Source organism: Rhipicephalus microplus, chromosome 1 (assembly GCF_043290135.1).
Source record: "Rhipicephalus microplus isolate Deutch F79 chromosome 1, USDA_Rmic, whole genome shotgun sequence".
In the NCBI taxonomy this organism is placed as follows: domain Eukaryota; kingdom Metazoa; phylum Arthropoda; class Arachnida; order Ixodida; family Ixodidae; genus Rhipicephalus; species Rhipicephalus microplus.
The window spans coordinates 167,129,264-167,148,625 of record NC_134700.1 but is presented as its reverse complement, the minus strand read 5'-3'; the positions used below and the strand labels follow the sequence as shown (position 1 = coordinate 167,148,625).

The window sequence follows — 19,362 nt, the reverse complement described above, 5'->3', positions numbered from 1 at the left end:
TTTTGCCATTTACGCATGGACAGTGAATATGCCAATGAAAGTATTATAACCGCAGTATCATGAAACCAATCCTATTAGTTGAGCAATTTGAGTAATAATGATAAAATGCATTCCATTCCATTTGTGCAGGTCATTGAGAATGTCAAGGTTGCTGCTGAGCACAAGGTAAGCTTTACAGCGAAAGCTGTTATGATATCACAACAAGGGTCGTGTGCGACGTAGTTGCCCATTGCCGCCACTGGTGTCCGTAACCACTGTCGTGCGAAATAAAAGAAAGACTACCTAAATAAGAATACTGAGAACAGAATGGGCGTCAAAGCCGGTTTCTATGCATGACAGTCCACTACTCTACTACTGAGCTACACCGGTGCTTGAAACTCCATTGCAAACTGACTCTATACAGGCTTCATGCCGAGTAAATAATCACATAAACATGTGCAATAAATTTTTTTAGGAAGAGTAAAGTAACAACCAGTTGCCACACAATGTGAATTGCATAACAAGTGGGTAGTTTAATGCACCAACCCATTACAAAAGCCTCAGGCATAATTTTTCATTTTTGTCAGTCACAGCATCAATAACATGCACATAACACCTTACAAGTGTGCAGTGGGTACCACGATTTTCCGAAGAATGACGAATAATGACATTGTGGACGCTTCTCCATTACACAAAAATTATAATTTATGGTGTAGTGTATCATGCAAGTGTTGTCTTTGCAGTAGTTGCTGCAAGGGTATATAAAAAAGGCTCCAGCTGTCGCTGTGACTGTGCTATGCATTCTGTGCAGACCTAGCGTTTCTTACTTATTTATTTTTTTCTGTATACACCGTGTTGATAAGCATGTCAAAGCTTAAAGTACGAAGCATCACTGTTGTGAGTGTGGCGCAAGTGGGAGCTCAAGGTCTGCATGACTCTTACTTCTCATGTGCGTTGTTCGCACTCAAGTTTCTCGCAGATGTAGTATTTTGATGTCATGGTTGTAGGCAGTGCTTTCTTTCTATTTATTAACCTCACTACCCACAGTGACCATCAGCATTTTAGGGGAGACGTGGCAATCAAAATTATCTTTGTTATTTATGAAACCAAAGCGATGAAATTTGGCATGCAGATGTCATTTGTTTTGCTGATAGCATAACTGAAATTGGTTTTGAGCTATCTTATATAACTTCTGAGTTACAACACCTGATAGACTCTTATTGTCATCTCAAAGTTAATTAGCTAATTATACACAAGTTCGTTAAATTTTTTGCGTAAGGATATTCACAAGGGCCAATATTGTGACATAATGCTATTGGTTTGTTTCTAATATTTAAGTAAGCACACAAAATTTTCTTTTAAATGTCCTGGACTTACCAACAACTTTTACAAAAAGCGAATTATAAAAGTCTGTATGATGTGAACACAAATATGGACAGCTTTACGGCACTCACCAATGTCTCAGAATTTAAGTCCAGAACACGGAATGGCTATATTTTAATTTCTTGCGAAATGGCAGAGGGATGACTGACAGCAACTGCTCAAAAAATGAAGCTGAGAAAATGTAGCTCGAAGAAATTAAAGCTAGTAGCTAAGAAAACGGAGCTTGTAAGGAAGCTGGCTTTATTTTTCATTAGAGAAATGCAACTTTGTGGCTACATTGAGCTCCAATCTGTCTTCTTTATGATGATGCCAGTACGGTGGCGTTGTGCCAAGGGAAAGCTTCAAATTTGCAGTTTGCTATGCCCCATTTTTGCACAGCTTTTGACTACAGCCCACAAGTAAAATACGTGTTTCTCAACTACTACTACTTATTTTGGTATAAAATCACACTATGATGTAAAACATGGTCTCAGGATTACAGAAAAAAAAATTATTGAAAAACTGAACATTTTGACAAAATTTACCATTCCCATCGCCACGTACCCCCTTAAGTGAGAGGGGGAAATAGCAATACACATCTAGAAGTACAATGCAAGCAGAGAAAACTACCTGTGCAATACTTATGCAGTGAACCACTTACATGCATAAATGCTATTAACAAAAATTCAGCGAACATATTCGACATTATGCTTGCATCACCAGGCAGCTTGTTCGATTCTGATGTTGTACTTGGGAACATGAAAATTCGAAGCAGTTCTGTTTCACATTTCACTACTTGAACATTGTTTGCAGGATTTTGTCCAGCGTGGATTACGCAAAATATTTCAGTTTTTGCTTCTATTTTTTTAGACTCTAGACATCTTGTTTCTTGTCATGCTGCACAAGTTCTTACCGAAACCCGAAGCCAAGTCTGTGGAAAGTTTGCTTCGCAAGAAAGTGCGCAGCGGCCAGTTTACAGGGAGCCTACTTGACCGGACCTTTGACTCACACCCGCAGGTTAGTTTTCTGTCATTGTGTACGGGGAATACATACACTCAAACCTCGTTATAATGAAGTTGAAGGGGAGCCACAATTATTTCGTTATATTCATTATTTCGTTATATAGATTATAACAGTTTGTGGCAGTGTATGCTCAGATGGGCGCACACCTATAAGCATGCAGAGGAGGAAACCGCCTCGCAGCCCGATGTACTGCTACGGGACCACGCGTGCGATGGAAAATAGACACAGTTGAATCTCATTAATTCAAACTTCCGTTTAATTCGAACTCGCAATGAGGTTTCGTCAAAGCTATGTGCATTCTAATGGGCGAAAACGCCCGGTAATTCGAACGCGCAAGCACTTGCGACAGTTAATTCGAACATACCGCGCTCCGAAAATGCTCTCAGCACCCTGCCCAATCCAGCAGTGGCACCTGCGACACCTCAACGCTGTGCACGAAGGAAATGAAAAGGAAAGAAAAGGCTGCGGTGGAATGTTTTCTCTCTCTCAAATGCCGATCTGCGACGCGCCCGTGTCGCACTTCTCCCTTTTCCCTCCCTGCCACGTAAAGACCCTTCTCTTTCCAACGCCGTGCACGAAGAGAGAGAGGAGAAAAAAAAAAAGAAAGCTGTGGCTGGGTTGAATGAATGTGTGGTTGAAGGAAAGGAAAAAGACACTATCTTCTGCAGCTGCAGCCCTTGCTCCTTGCGGGAGCATGGCTCTGTGCCTTGAGAAGAGGAGGGTCTCTCACGTGCTGGTGCCACACTTCCCCCTTCCCCGTCCCTGCCACGTAACCCTTCTTCTTTCAACGATGCGTGCGGAGAGAGAAAAAAAATTTTAAAAAGCTGCCATGGAATGTTGGTTTTCTCTCAAATGCTGATCTGCTTCTCTCCGCGTGGAGACGCTCCTCCTTTCTCGTCACGTGCTGGCCATGCTGCAGCTGCGTACAAAGTCGTTGTTGTCGTCGTCTTTAGGAAGTGTCGGCGCTGGACATTTCTGCGCGCAACTTCTCTTGCCAGGAGAGTGCTGAAGCGGAAGTAGAAATGCTTTGCAAGCTGCATGCGAAGTTGATTGACTCGCTGCAAGGCAAACGTGTGCAGACGCGCATCACCGATTACCTCAATTAATAACAGATGTCCTGTGATTTGTGAATAAATGTACGTCTTCTGAAACTTCCACCATGTGTGTTAGCTCAATGCACATGCGTCACTACATGGAGAGCCCTCTGTTTATTTAGCTTTCATTAATTCGAACTTCTTTTAATTCGGACAAATTTTCAGGCCCCTTCGAGTTCGAATTATCGAGATTGGACTGTAATAACCGTGCTTGCCGCAAAAAGACACGTACGTAGTACTCTAGGAAACTGGGAAAAATAAGCTACTGGTGACGACGCCACCTTGAAATTTCCACACCGATCGCCATGATGTCATTCATTTTGACCACGTCATCTAGGGTTTACGTTGTTGCTAATCAGTACTAAAAGTGAAGTACACTGTCCTCTGAGGACACCGGAGACTTAGCATACCGAATTTCAGGATATTTCGTTGGGTCAATGCCCCCAAAATCCGAAAAGTACACTTTAAAATTCTTGACATCACAATGGGAGCTTTTGGCACGAAATTAAAAAATGAAACATCGTGCTTGATTTTCTGCTTTTTTTATTAAAACTGCAATGGTGCAGTTAACAACATTAGAATTTTTGGAGTAAAATTTATCAATATATATTGATTCATGGCTTCACTTTAGTGTCCCTTTAACCCTTAACTGAACACCACAGCTTAAGTTAAATACGCAGTCGTGGGTTTGACGACATCTGTAGTTTGCAGATTTGATCACTGGATGATGGGGATGGCAAAGACTACCTACCCTGGGATATATGGAGTCTTTTCACTTGCAAAGACTCCTTGTTACATTGCCCAACTTTTTATCGGAGCCACTGCTGTTCAGTTTAGCTGTAGCAGCTCGATAACTCAAATTTTAAGTTGTTTTCGGAAATTTATTTAAAATCTGAAAAAAAAAACATCGCCATGTTTGATAGTTAGGTATCTGCCAAAAGGTTAATGATCACTTGCAAAATAAAGATTGTCATTTGTCAAGAACAATAAAAGAGGAACAAAGAGGTGCTATGTTTGTTTGCTAAAAACGTGAAGCCAACACACAATCAAGTCAGAGAATGTAGAGAGCAAAAATACAGTTTCTTGCCATTGAAATAATTTTCTAATTATTTCTGCATTTCTAATTAACTGAATAGTCAGTTCTCTTTAGACTTTCTTTTGCCTTTATTCAAGTTTTATATTAGGTAAGGGGCACAAATCACTTGTGTAGCCAAGAGCTTCAAGACTTCTTGGGTTTTATGAAGACCTAATTGGCTGAAAAGGACCCTGCAACACTTTTCGAAGTAACCATCAAATAGCGTACTTAAAGGAGTTCATCGCCTTGCAGATTGACCGCCACAAAAAAAATTTTTAATCCATCAACTAATGTAGAGTGACAGAGATTTGTTAGATGCTGTAACTGCATTCTCTCTTCTCTCATCCTATCGAGGTCGCCAAATGCTAAACAGGGAGTGATTACGCGGGGTAAACAAGTTAAATCAGGTATGCATTATAAACCTGAGCACTTTTTTTTTTCTTCGAACGTGCCACTTACTGTCAATGCGATTATCAAAGCCGTGTGGCGGCCTCGATAACTATGCAGTTGCGATACTCATATCAGCCAATGGCTGGGAATTCGGGTATCTAGCACGATCATTTAGGTGTATGACATCTGATGTCAAAAGAGAGGAGAACAATTTTTAGCTCACTTGAAAATAATTCCAGGGCTAGTGCTGCACTATAATGTTTTGCCTGTGCGTTCTCAGGAGCCTCGACTACTAATTTCCTAACGACTATGCTGGAGAAAGTGTTGCAGGGCCTTAAGAATTTTTGTAAGGAATAAAGAATAACTCAGCCTCCTCAGTGCAAAGGCACTGCACAGCGTGACAGCAGTCGGAAGTCTTAACCAGACAGTGTAGCGCTAAGAATTAGAAGTGGGGAGGGGAGCATTTATTTCCTAGCTACAAACACTCCCTTGTGGTTGGAAAGGAGGAACTGATCAAATTTCCCGCTCACTCGAGGGAGAGAGACTTGTCGGAAGCAACACCTTGAATAATCGCACCTATTACCCTTGAAGGAAGTCACTCCATTGAATACTCCTTCACATATGCAGGCAGATCTTGCATATTCCCCATGCTTTGTGGGGTCATAACTAGACTCGCATAAAGTGCAACGTCCCAAGCCATCTTTTCGGTAAGACCTCGCCTTGTGACTGCACGGTTGCAGCAAAATGTTACGTGGAATTAAATTGCATATAAACAGATTTCGTTATGTAAAGACTCAATCGCATGAAGTTTTATGGTTATTAAGTGATAAAAAGTGTTACAAAAATTTATTTTGTAAAATGTTCATTGCATAGGACCATGTTACATATATACATATCTAATGAGCTCTTATCTCCTCCTTGGTGGCAGGTAATGAAAGTGTACAGCCGCACTATGATGCACCTGGCTCAGGTGCTGCTCTGGTGTCCAGAACCGCAAGTTCTGAAGTTTGGAGAACGCATGTACCAACGCATGTTCGTCTGCTACGAAGGCACCACCAGAGAGGCATGCTTACGATATGTATCCTCTTTTCATAGCCCAAACGATTGTGTTGACCGTGGGAAGCACTTTTCTCACAATTATGCAAATCTGCAAGGATCTACACTTAAACCTCAATATAAAAACCTGGATGTAACAGAATATTGGTTATAGAGAAGTAAATGAAGAATAATCTTGCCATAGATATGGTGTTAGGAACATACCTTGATAACATGTTTTCAAGTATACTGAACTTATTTTCATGTAAGATGCAACTTTTTTTTTACAATGAAGTGTGACTGCACTATGAGGACATCTATCCATCAGCTTCCTCTCGTTATAATTAGAGCCATGATGTATTACAGTGGAAGCTTTACTTGCTTTTTCTTTCTTGCTCTCTGTGACTATATTTATCTGCGATATGGAACGACTTCTTGTTGTGTTATGACACACTTATAGCCTTAGTGTGCACATGATGATTAGGTACACTTGTATGCAGACCACAGGTGTGCTTGCCACAATGCATCGACGCGCTGTCTTTCACCGTGATACCGTTTGTTGAGAGGGGTGCTAAAGCAGCTGTGCACATGGGCATCCTACCATGTATGCTGGCTGGCCTCTCCAGTTGAATTGCCTGGTATGGTTGCTGTGCTCGTCAACTAAACGTAGACTGGGTGTCTCTTTCTCTGCTTCGTAGGGTCTGTTATATTTTTAAGTAGCAACACTGTGCTGGCTCGAACTCATCGCTTTTGTTCTGTTTTTTTTTTTTTTATCGGGTGGAGTGTTGCTTTCCTAATGCATTGAGATGGCTCACGCAAAACGAGTTGTATTTTCAGCAGCATTGTGTTATCACAAACGGTTCCCATGTTTGCTGGCACACATCAAGCACGGCATGTCGAAGTGGAATAAATGGGAGGACAAAAAAAAGAGAAAGAAAGGGAAAAACAATACACACCGTGTATGCAAGCCAGCCCAGCCGCAACAGCTGCGTGAAGCAATGGTGCAGGCCCCGCCGCGGTGGTCTAGTGGCTAAGGTACTCGGCTGCTGACCCGCAGGGCGCGGGTTCGAATCCCGGCTGCGGCGGCTGCATTTCCGATGGAGGCGGAAATGTTGTAGGCCCGTGTGCTCAGATTTGGGTGCACGTTAAAGAACCCCAGGTGGTCAAAATTTCCGGAGCCCTCCACTACGGCGTCTCTCATAATCATATCGTGGTTTTGGGACGTTAAACCCCACAAATCAATCGAAGCAATGGTGCAGATATGACAGAGCAGAGAAAGCAACAACCAGCTGATGCTCAGTCGACGAGTACTGTAACCGCATCAAGCAAAGCTACATCACAACAAACAGCTATAATGGGACGTACACATGCACTACTGATCTTGGGGTTGTCTCAATGACAGGTGCCACGAAAGCAGATAGCTCATAGATGCAATTTGGCACGCACTCCCGTGGTCGACATACTTTTACTCGCGGTTGTACATGCTATGTGCTGAAGCATTATACAAAGTTCCAATAGTGCTATGAAGACATTTGCCGCAAGAATCTGTTGCAGACAACAAAACACAATGGTGCAGTGAAATTAGATGACTGCACAGTGTGCTCATTCGGTCACAGATGTCACCACTAGCTCTGCTGTTTCCAACACTGTGCTGTTCTTCTAAGGGCTCAAGACATTGACTAATGTTGCGATGAGTGTCAGCCTTGCTGGATCAGTGGCTAGGGTGCTCGACTGCTCACTCAAAGGTCACAGGTTCGATCCCTACCGCAGAAGTTGCATATTGATGTAGGTGAAACGGTAGAGGCCCATGCATTGTGCAATCTCAGTGCACGTTAAAGAACACCACGTGGTCAAAATTTTCGTAGCCCTCCACTACGGCGTCTCTCATAATCATATCGTGGTTTTGGGACGTAAAACTCCACATAATGTTATCATCTTGCGATGACTCGTGCTGTGCTTAATGCTCGTTCAACCCTCTTTGCAGGAAGTGGTACTGAACCTTGTCACCCATTTTGGAAGCGGTGTCACCTCACAAATGGACGCTGCCTTTGACTGTGCCTTGGAACTTGTTCGTCAGCACACGATCCTCATGGCCCCATATGGTGGTTTCTTCAAGGTCAACAATTCTGCACTTTTTCATCTGTGATTAGAATGCACATATCCTATGACTTTTACAATCGACTCACGTTTATGTGAAGTTCACGAGAACCGCAAAAATAACTTTTAATTATACGAACTACCAACAAACAAAATTTGCAAGAAACTGCACCTTTAATTAAAAGCTTTAAACATTACAATTCCCTTAAAAATATTCTCATCATCTTCTGCTTCTGTCTGCCAAATCTGGCTGTGGCTAGCAAGTTTTCCAAGCAGTGCACATGTCGAAGTTCTTTGTAAGCATTGTCGTCTCTAACAAAGCCAAAAAACTGCTGCGATGGCTCATTGCCGATGTCCGTCATCATGCAATTATGGAATGCAATTACGGGGCTGAACCATCTGCATGACTTCGCTGTCTATTAGTGCACAGCATGTTTAGGTGTTGCTGTCCATGGCAATTAACTCTTCAAAATGGACATTCCCAAGAGTGGTGCCAAAACTGCCATCGTCAAGTTCACCTCTGCACTTTCTGAAATTCGAGAGCATATTAGGCTTCGTGCTGTACTTTTGTGTAATGTCTAGCTTGTGTGGTGTCGTTGAAATGTGGCACTTCATTCTTGAGTCAAGAGCCCTTGAGGCTCTTGACTGAAAAATAACTTTTAATTAACCAGCATTACGGACTTTTAACTTCAAATTATTGAGCATTTTTTTCTATAGGCTCTCAAAACACCACTTAGTGGTACTACACCTCTGGACAGGCAACACCATCTCTGGCAGAAAATGCAAACTGGCAATGCACGTTGCGCGTTTTTCCTTCTTTCCGCCGCCTCGCTGCTGCTCGCATCCATGCACGTGCAAAACTCTCACGCTGCATTTGCAGCGCCACATTATGTACCGCTTGAAAGAGTTCTCCCAGCTGGACAGACACTTTGGAAAGCAAACGTAATCAAAGCAAAAAGTTCGTTAATTATGTTTGTAATGTCGAGCAGACAACAGTGACGCTTGATTTAACATGAAATACAGTTCCTAAGTCCACAACATTGCCGCGTACGACAGTAATTGTTGAGGTGAGCTTCATACCGTCATACATGAAAAATAGCTGATGGTCTATGTGCACTGCGAAAGAAAGCCACACACTCGATTGCTGTTTCAAGTTGTCGGCATGCAATGAAAAGCATGTGATTGTTGTTTTGGGGAGCATGCTGGCAGCAGCAAATGCATACTGTCGCGAACGAACTTTTGTGGCGTGCAAAAAAATAAAAAATTACATGGCCATGGCTCTAAAGAGCCTGATAAGGGTCCTGTACCGCTGGAACATCACTTATTGACTTAGCTGCGAGGAAGCTAGCTTAGCTTTAACCGCTGCGTAGCAAGTTGGACTGCTCACCTCGTTTGTTTTCCTCGCACTTCTTTTCATGAAAATATCGACATTACAGGTGTACCAGACTTGCTGTGCGAACACGGCTCAACAAGGATAAATGCTGAATTTCAGGCACGATGTGATACCGGCACGCAATGAGCTCGCGCAATTAACGCACACATAAACGCACCCTCAAAGTACTGTACGGAGCATAGCATGCATACACATGGTGCGCAGGAAAGAAAACCGTACATCTCCGAAGGTGACGACTATAATTCAGGTATTAAGTGCCAGTTTTAAGATCAGCGGCTCGAATGAATAGCACCCTAAGCGACAAAAATAGACCAAACCAACAAATTGACGCAAAGTTTGCTGAAAATGCACATACGCTCGTTTCAGCGCAATGATGCAGCCTTCCTAATGTGTGAGTTGCAGATTTTGAACCTTTTACAATGTGTGCAGTTCATTTGAAAGCAACCAACAACATAACACTAACCGCTGTATGACACATGGGAGTGTGAACAGTCATGAATGACAGCTATATCTCACAAACACAAGGAATCAAAACACAAAGTTGTTTCAACATACAGCCGTAACAGGACTTTCACAATGTGGGGAGACAGCGAGCAATCATTTCTGCAGTCGTTGCATGTACAAGCCACATTATGTACTGATTCAGGTAGTCAAAACAAATGATTTCAAGTGAAAAATTGCGACAATCAAAACTGAAGGTGAGACAGAGCTAGAACTTACTTTATTCTTTTAACTGCGGTGATCCTCGCTTGTTCTCTTTCTCTCTCATACGACTTGTCTGGCAACAGATAGCATTATATATGGATCGCGTGCTTGGTACTGCGCTGTTGTGGCACACAATAATACTTTGGATCTCAATGACGCTCCACAGGGTCACTTCTACCATGGAGAAATGGCAACTTCGAACAGCAAGCGTCTCAGTTCAGAGGACCTAAGCTGATGGCAAGGCACTGAAGTTTTCCGCACCGACAGCAAAATGCGTGCTGTGTGCACCGCGCCTGCTCTCGCTGAGGTTAACCACATTGAATCATCTGCACCCTCTGCCACGCTTCTCTCCAAGCAACTGCCGCCAGAGCTGCAGCACGACGTTGTCGTTGCCCTGCAAACTTTAGCTTTGGGTTCCTATTGACGATTTTCCACAGTGGCGCACGGGTGCTGCCATGTTCGATCATGTGACTGTAACTGGTCTTCCCCAGCCAATTGCTACAGCCAACGTGTTGGGCCAGCGAAGCGGTCGTGGCCGAAAGTGCCGGTAGCTGGGGTTAGAAGCCAGCATGGCGGCACCCATGCCGACGTGGCCGCCCGCTTCGATCCAAACTAATGCTTGCTACTCGCCCACTGTCGTCACAGCAATTAATAAATTATGAAATCAACTACTGCTTTCTGTCATGCTGGAGACAAAGCATCAGGTATGTTCTGTCTTTATTAAGGAGATTAGGGGTGTTTGTTTTAGCCATGTCTGCTAAGCCTTGTCTCCGATAATTTGAGAATTAATCTTGAAAACACTGCAAAGATATCGACGAATACATCGCTCGTGAAGCTTCAGGATCTAAATATAATGAAAATAAGCACATGCTTTGGGAACTTACGGGTCACACAGCGAAGGACAACCACATGATAAGATCAAGGCGGGAGGATAGTGCACCCACAGGGGTCACCATGTTGACTTTCCCGGCGCATACGTCTGCTTCGCTTTCCCTACCATGGCCGTCTTTTTTGCCGTGGCTTTCTGCAGCACTGCTCAACATCCGCGTTGCGTCCTCAGCTCGGCATTCCCACAGCATCTGCTTCGCTTTTACTCGTGTGCACGAGACTCTACGGGGACGCCGAGCAAACGACACGACACGGATGTTGAGCAGTGCTGCAGAAAGCCACTGAAAAAAAAAAACGGCCATGGTCGGAAAACGCCCAAAATGTTGCAGTGCCATCTAGTTTTGATTGAACAAACCAGCTGCAGAAAATCGTCTATAGGGCTGCATGCCAAAGTAATGAATTAAGCAGCTTTGAATTATTGAGCGTTAATTGTACTAATTTCTGTTTACTTTTTGCTCATTTTTAAAAATTTTCACCATTCTGACATTTGCAAATTTTCTCTATATCCTCGTTGACACAGCACTTCCTAATACGTCATCAAAGGTTTGTGTTCAAGTCCGCTTTACTGTGACAAAAGTCAAAAAGCTATAGCTGGGTCTGCCCTGTCCACCCATTCTTCCACTACTCTGAAAAAGACGATTTCAGTGATCAACAGTGATAATAGGCTGATCTTATGTCAACATAACTGATTGAAGAGTTGGGCATTATAGACAGTACGAAATGTATCTGCAATTCACCATTCTTCGTCTGTAATTTATCAGCATAGCAAATCATCGGGAAAGGTCAAAACTGACAGGAGGTTCTCTCCCGGCCTGTTGAACACTTTGTGTTTGTGTTTGTGAAAAGTAATACGATTATGATTTTCTTTTCCAGTCCACGTTAGCGTTTGCACTCGAAACTATAGGTGAATACAAGGAACATACTTTGACACATGAAGCGAGTTCATTTTAATGCATATGGACCATTTCCTTATGACCCCTGAAATGTAACTCACATTACTCTGCTGTGTTTTATGTCACAAATGCAGAGCACCCTGGACATACTGCGGAACCTCTCGCTGTGCCAGATTCGCACACTTTTCCTGATTATTGCTCTCATAGCCTACCGCGGAGGACGACAGGGTGAAACCTATCGAGTAAGTAGAATGGGAACGGATATATTTTGTGTCATACTGTGATGGGTAACTATGTAGACTAATACTGCCTAGGGGACTTCATTTTGGCTCTCAGAGGCAACTATGTTGTTGTAATGCATTCTCTGTCTATCTGTCAATCCAACCATAGTGGGATTTGTGAAGTCAGTCATGCTCGTCCTGCATTTAGAACTTAGGAAGAAAAATTTAATGTGCACTGGTGTCTTACGAGATATTTCAGCATGGACACAAAAAAAATCGCACCATATGCCGCTAAAGGAAACCACGTGTAGATGCGAAGCAGCGGGCTCTAACGCATACAGTGGCGGCAGCGTTGATGCTGGTGCTCATCGCGGCCTTGCGCAGCAGATAGACCTGGGGAAGCGCAAAGCACGCAGTTATCGACCGGTGTTTCTTTACTGGAACATGCTAATTGCTGCTAATGGGCAATGAGGGACAGATGACTTGCATCTGAAAAAAAAAAATTATGAAAATGTATCGCGATGCAATTTCAAGACGATAGTAATCTTTTTGTCATACCAGATGCTGATACAGTGATACCCTCATTTCACTAAAGTGTAGTTTTAACTAGTTTTAACTAAAGTTATGTTTTTTTTTATACTCCACAGGACGAGTTACACATGGTAATACGCAAGATGGTGATGAAATCTTGCCCCAGGTGATTTTTTTTTCTTCTTTCATTAAGATGTCATGGTGGTAATGGTTCGATCAAAACTCTTGTAAAGACATTATTTAAGCCTGTGCTGTTGTCTTTACTTATATGTCATCTGTCTAAGACTATACAATGTAAATTTTCGACAAGTTCAACAAGTGTTAAAGGTCACGAGCTTCTGTAAAGAGTTGTCATTAAAGAATTTGTGCTCTAGTTACTCTGTTTGCCCCTATGTGTTTTTGATACTTGAACATATTGGCCTGGTGGGTAGTTTTTTTTTTCATGCCAAATAATCTCACACAATTTTTTAGAAATATTTGCTCGCGTAACTTTCTTGCAGGTCTAAGAGGATCGGTGTTGTTGCGGCGCTCATGACAGTGAAAGCCATGGCCTCGACCAAGTGAGTTCTGTTCTCTTTGCAGATCCTGCCATACACTCAGGCCTCGATATAAAGAACCTGGATATAACAAAATATTGATTATAACGAAGTAAATTAAATTAGCATTGCAGTAAATGTAGTGTTAAAAATAAACCTTTAGAATGAATTTTCGGATATAACAAACTTACTTTCCTGTAAGGCGCAACTTTGTTGTGATAATGAGGTTTGAGTGTACTTCCTTTTGGCCATGCTGCCGATCTAAATTTATTTTAGCTTCAAGGTCTTTTTTTTACTGCTTTTACACTATGGCCCCTCTTTGCTTTGCTGTCTTCGAACTGCTGTATCATATTGTCGCATATTGCAAGAGGGGAACAATGATTTATTATGGGCGAACTTGTGTCCAAAAAGCAGGTATACTAATACTAATGGAAGAGTCTCAAAGCACTCCACACACATGTCCCTTTTCGAACAACTCTAGGTCAGTCTCTCAGCTCGTGCCCATACACGAGAAGCATGCGAGGCACTGTAGATGCCCGCTTAGCGTCTTGCTGGTTTTCTTGGTACAGAGATTATTAAGGAGCTATCTCTGTGGCAATATTGTCGGTCATGAGAAGCTTGTCGTATAAAGCAAACCAGGAATTCCTCGGTTCTCATTTTTAGGTCAGCGCCATATAACACCGTTTTATAAATGGGTATTTCTCAGCACACCCATAATGTGGACGTAAAATTATCAAAATAAGCTATAGTCAATGCAAAATACCGTGCAAGGGAAATGAAAAGCATACAAATTTCTCATAGGCTCATTCTGTGAAACCTGCCATATTTACATGTATGATACACTAGTACTGGCCAATGTTAATTAATAATTTAAGTTAAGTTAATAATTAAATGAACTTGCTACAATATTTGAGAGAATAGCAGCAGTAATCTAGTAGCTTCATAGCTCATTTGTGCTAATGGCTAACTGTTTATAACTTTCTGAGCGAAAACAGCATTGCGCGATGCTTGTCTCACAGGGGAATCAAGACAAGCGAATCGCTTCAGCTGTCTGCGTCCACGTCATCAAGCCACGCTACTCCTGAGGAACTTGTCCGATCCGCAGTCGAGCTCCTTGAGCTCGTGAGGGCATCAACTGCCTGCTGGCCTCAGGCTATGTCTCTCTTTTACGACGAGCTCAGCCGGATCGTCGTACGGGGAGAGCTCGGGCAGAGCATTGAGGTAGGCCTTAGCTGCCTGTAGTGTTTATATCAGTGATTCGTCTGTTTGTTTGCAGACTAAATGTAATTTATGGTTATTCTTTGTCAGGAAATTGACCTGAGTGCAGTTTGGCTTATATGGTATAAATATATTTGAGCTCAGACTTAAGAAACGGAATAATTTACATGGCCTTTCATTGTAATACTTTCTCACTTATTGCACCCCAAATGTCTTTAGCTGATGTCTGTGATGACAAATGGGGTACTTGTGTGATAGGGTGATGTCACCATGTAAGAATCGTATAGATAAGTCATTTCACGAATGCTTGAACTAGTACTGAAGTTAAGACTTAAGGCTTTTTTCTTTTTTTTCAATGAGAGGGGGTTTTGGGGAAGGGTCAGATGTGAAGCAACTTCAAACAAACTTTTCAACTGGAGCTGTGTGATTCATGTGTTTGTAGCTCTTGAAAGTAAGAGTAGCTACCGAAAATTTACCTGGTGTGACACAGGTGTCACTAGTTCCAAACATTGTTGCTGTATTGACAGTTGATAAAGATATGCCCTTTCTGGCATTTCTGGCATTGAATGCTTTTTTTGGTTGAAATTGGCTTTTGTAGTTTCATCTTATCTTGATGCGTTTTGTCTTGTTATATTGCAGACCTGGATTAGCGACACCATTATCAATGACTTTCAGGACGATTACATTGTTGACGTTATACAAGGGGAACTGGAGCAAACGTGAGTCTTTGAATTACGCCTGTGCTGAAGCACTTTTTGTGAAAGCAAGATAGCAAGGTACTAGCTTCCAGTGGCGTCTGGTTAACAATCTTATTTCGTCGTTTAAAAGTGGTCATGTACCACCCCTAGGGTTTGTTGAAAAAATACACCCTGCGGAAAGCATACACTGCTATGAACAGGTCAGCTAAGTCTTGCATTTGTACACAGCAGGAAGCGTTTAGAAGCATAGTGCAATGTTGCCATGTTTTCTAGCGTGCTTTAGCACCAGCCATTTCACATCGAACAACGAATAGCATGTGTTGGCCAAAAGCTGACATAAATCCAGAGCAGCATTTGAATCAAATGCGCTCTTTGCCATGGGGTGCCACCACTTGCTGGGGTTGCTTTCCATTATGCATTATTCACACTGTTGCACAACAACATCATGCAGTGTTCACACTTGCGCATACGAATCACTGCAGGATGGGGCGATCGCATTTTTTAACGTGTTGTCAGGGTCATAACACGCGCTTACGCAACTTTTTCTCCCGTGCCGTCTTTCCCTGTGTAGCTTTCAGTGTGCTCATCAGGTCAAGAAAATAAAGAATATTAATAATAATACCAGAGGTTTAACGTCTCAAAACCACTATTTGATTATGAGGGACACCGTAGTGCAAAACTGTAAATTTCGACCACCTGGGGTTCTTCAATGGTCACCTAAATGTACTAAATACACAGACTTCCTGCATTTTTGGTGAAAGCAAAAAGGCAATCCCATGACCTTCTGGTCAGTGTTTGAGCACCATAACGTTTAGACAAACTTGGTGGGTTGAAAAAAAAAAACGGAGCGTTTGAAGGGCCACTATGTAGGCTCCTAATGTTTTTTTTTTACATCTCTCAAATAAGATTGCCAATCCGTGCATACAGCTGTAGCGACCACATTTTGCGAATACTGCAGCGTGCACAGCACGCTGTGCAGATGCTCCACTTTGAAAAATAATTCAGCACCTGTGCAATCCACCTTGCATGCTAAGTGATTTGGGGAACATTATGTTGCACCTACTTTGACAATTAGTCCTCTGCGCTACAAAACAGCTTAGCCGTGCATATACTGTATTTCTTCACTACGCTGCTAGAGCTGCTTTGACGCGAGCAACACATGGAGGAAGCTTTGCTCGGTAGTTGGCTGTGGACCAATGGTATAACTGTTGCCGTTCTGTTAACTTACCAAAGTGTGTAGTCTATAGGTCGGCAAACTCATGTACCTATGTGTCGACTCACTCAGACTCAGATCAAGCTGTGAGTCGGAGTCCAAGCGAGTCCGGTTGAACATTTTCATGCGTGCGAGTCCGATTGAGTCTGGCTCTAGAAAATTTTGGTGGGTCTTAGTCCAAGTGAGTCCAAAGCGCAAGATATATTTCTTAGATGAGTCTGAGTGAGTTCCACTTTTGTTTGTCGACCTATAGTCCTATCTACTTATCTTTATCATTACTATAAGCCTTACCTGGATTCACACTTATACTCTTGTCTGCTCACGAGTAATTCAGAGCAGTATCATATATAAAGCATTTCAATATATATTGATCAGAGGTATGAATTACGTTAGGGGGTTGCCTTGAACTCCACCTCCACCTGCTTATCCAGGAAAGTTCCTGATAATTATATTTTTTTGTTGCCATCTCTTGTTTTTGTTGTTATATCGTGGTTTTGGGACGTTTAACTCCAGATAATATTATTATTATTATTATTATTATTATTATTATTATTATTATTATTATTATTATTATTATCATTATTATTATTGATCCCCTCCATGAAAAATGTGCTTACTGTTCAATCACTCATAACCGAAAGTTCTATATCAAAAGGCGCCAAGAGGAGCACCAATTAAATGAGATATCGGTGTTAAAGAGCTTTGACACCATGGTCGAGAAAGCTAGTTCTGGACTATCAGACTCAGATCAAGCCGCGAGTCAGAATCTGAGTGAGTTTGGGTAAGTAATGTTTGAGTCCAAGTGAGTCTGGCTCAGATAAATTTTGGTGAGCCTGAGTCTGAGTGAGCCCTAAGTACAAAGTATATTTCATGAGTCTGAGTGAGCTCGACAATTTTTGCCGAGATATGGTGTAGTCACAACAGTGGGCTATGCCTGTCCCTCCTGCCCACCAAAATAGCTTGAAAGGCCGAGCGAGAAACAGAAACCAGCCCAAACGAATTGTCCCCTGTGTAATGATGAATGTAGTGGGTCATGCATAGCTCGGAAAACACATCGTCAGTGCTAAGCACGAGACACTCGCACCAGATGTTATCGCTGCTTTCGCTGGCTAGGCCTACGCTCCTACCTAGTTTCAAATAACAGTTCTGACTGTCACAGTTCTTTATTATATTTGGTGGAGTTTGCTTGGTCTCCTCGCAATCCTGGAGTTGCGAAGCCGGACTCGACCTGCCGCTATGACCACTGCATCTGCCACAAGCCCTCCGCCTATGGCTCCCCAGGCCATCGTGTGCTCCAGCGCGGTGCGTCAGCGGGACCCTCTCATATTCAGCGGCACGGACGATCATGACGTCGATGACTGGCTGGCTACCTACGAACTCGTGAGTGTCTTGAACAAATGGGACAAAGCCACGAGACTGGCCACCGTCGGCATTTACCTCAGTGGCATTGCCCACTTGTGGCTTCGAACCATGAAACCGACGTTCCAACCTGGACAGAATTCAAAACAAAGTTCAGTGAAGTCTTCGGTCGTCCTGCTGTTCGCAAACTTCGTGCGGAGCAGCGCCTTCAGTCAAGATCTCAACTGCCTGGTGAGAATTTCACCAGTTACGTAGAAGACGTCATTGACTTGTGCAAAGCATTGATGCGAACATGACAGAGGTGGACCGCATCAAGCATATTTTCAAGGGTATCGAGGAGGACGCATTCCAGATGCTCATTTCAAAAAGCCCGGCTACTGTCGCTCAAGTTACCGAGCTCTGCCAAAGCTATGATGAGCTCCGCCGGGAACGTCTCGTCACCCGCCGTGCTGTCCCCCATCAGGAATCGATGTCCAGCTTGACTCTCTCGCAAGATCCCGTCCTCTCGCAGATAAAAGATTTTGCACGCGAAGAAGTTGCCCGCCAACTGTCGCTCACCTCCGGCCTACCGGAGCGCAGTGCACCGCTTAGCCCTGTACTGCGGACTATTATACAAGACCAAGTGTGTGAGGCCCTTCTCCACAGCTGGTGCCACCAGTCAATGCGCCATAGATGTATGCCGAAGCAGCAGCACGACCACGACCGCACACGTTCCGAGCGCCGCCTCCACTGCCTGCTCCTCTTTATACCACCCAGCTTCCACGACCTCCAGTCCACCGAGTCCCTAATCCATGGCGCACTGCCGACAACTGACCGATCTTTTCGTGTGGTCTACCCGGACACGTCGCACGTCTTTGCGGCCGCCGCCCGCTCCATTCACGTGAAAACCCGCGTTCATATGAGTACGACCACACGTTTCCCTACACTCCAGACCCCGAATTGCACCCTCCTCGACCAAGCCAAAGACCACCTTCTGATCGCCGATCTCCTTCTCCACGTCCTCGCTCGCCCTCCCCATGCACCGACGCCCCCCGACAATCGAAGCTGAAAACTAAATGGCGCAGTTCCTGAGGCAAGAATTGCGTCCTCGTCGCAAAGCACAAGCCCTCTTTGTTCGCCGCCGACTGTGATTAATGCTGTTCTTGAAGGTTTACTGTACTTGCCCTTATTGATAATGGTGCCGCCATTTCTGTCATTTCTGAAAAAGTTTGCCGTGCAATTCGAAAAGTGACAACGCCTTACTTGGGTTCGTTTCTTCATACTGCCACTGCACAGGCTGTGCAGCCTGTGGCGGAGTGTACTGCCAGACTTGTAATTCAAGGAGCGCCTTACACAGTGCAGTTCTTAGTACTCCCGCACTGTTCTCACAACATCATTTTAGGCTGGGATTTTCTCTCCCATCACCAAGCCGTCATTGATTGTGCCCGTGCTGAAGTTGTCTTTTGTCCTCTTGGTGATGGTGATGCTCTACCTGCAGATGATTGCCCTTCCTACGCGATGTTGGTCATTAGTGACGACACTCGGATCCCTCCGCGCGCTACTGTCTTCGCACCTGTGTCGTGTTCCGCCGTCGTTGACGCTACCGCAATCTTCACGCCTTCCGCTGCTTTCCTTCATCGCCACCTATCACCGCTCTCAACCGCTCTCGTTAC

The 19,362-nt window shown here is 43.6% G+C and overlaps 1 protein-coding gene across 2 annotated transcripts in view; it reads left to right on the top strand.

The window, feature by feature from the left end:
• The window catches only part of Fancd2, a 76,627-nt gene that overhangs the window by 15,166 nt on the left and 42,099 nt on the right, over window positions 1–19,362 (top strand). For both annotated transcript variants that reach the window (XM_075887595.1, XM_075887596.1), the window contains 9 exons: window positions 130–165; window positions 2,212–2,358; window positions 5,852–5,986; window positions 7,943–8,074; window positions 12,069–12,176; window positions 12,803–12,852; window positions 13,187–13,246; window positions 14,242–14,443; window positions 15,080–15,159. In XM_075887595.1, coding sequence (XP_075743710.1) covers window positions 130–165; window positions 2,212–2,358; window positions 5,852–5,986; window positions 7,943–8,074; window positions 12,069–12,176; window positions 12,803–12,852; window positions 13,187–13,246; window positions 14,242–14,443; window positions 15,080–15,159 — 950 coding nt within the window. The remainder of the gene's footprint in view (window positions 1–129; window positions 166–2,211; window positions 2,359–5,851; window positions 5,987–7,942; window positions 8,075–12,068; window positions 12,177–12,802; window positions 12,853–13,186; window positions 13,247–14,241; window positions 14,444–15,079; window positions 15,160–19,362) is intronic.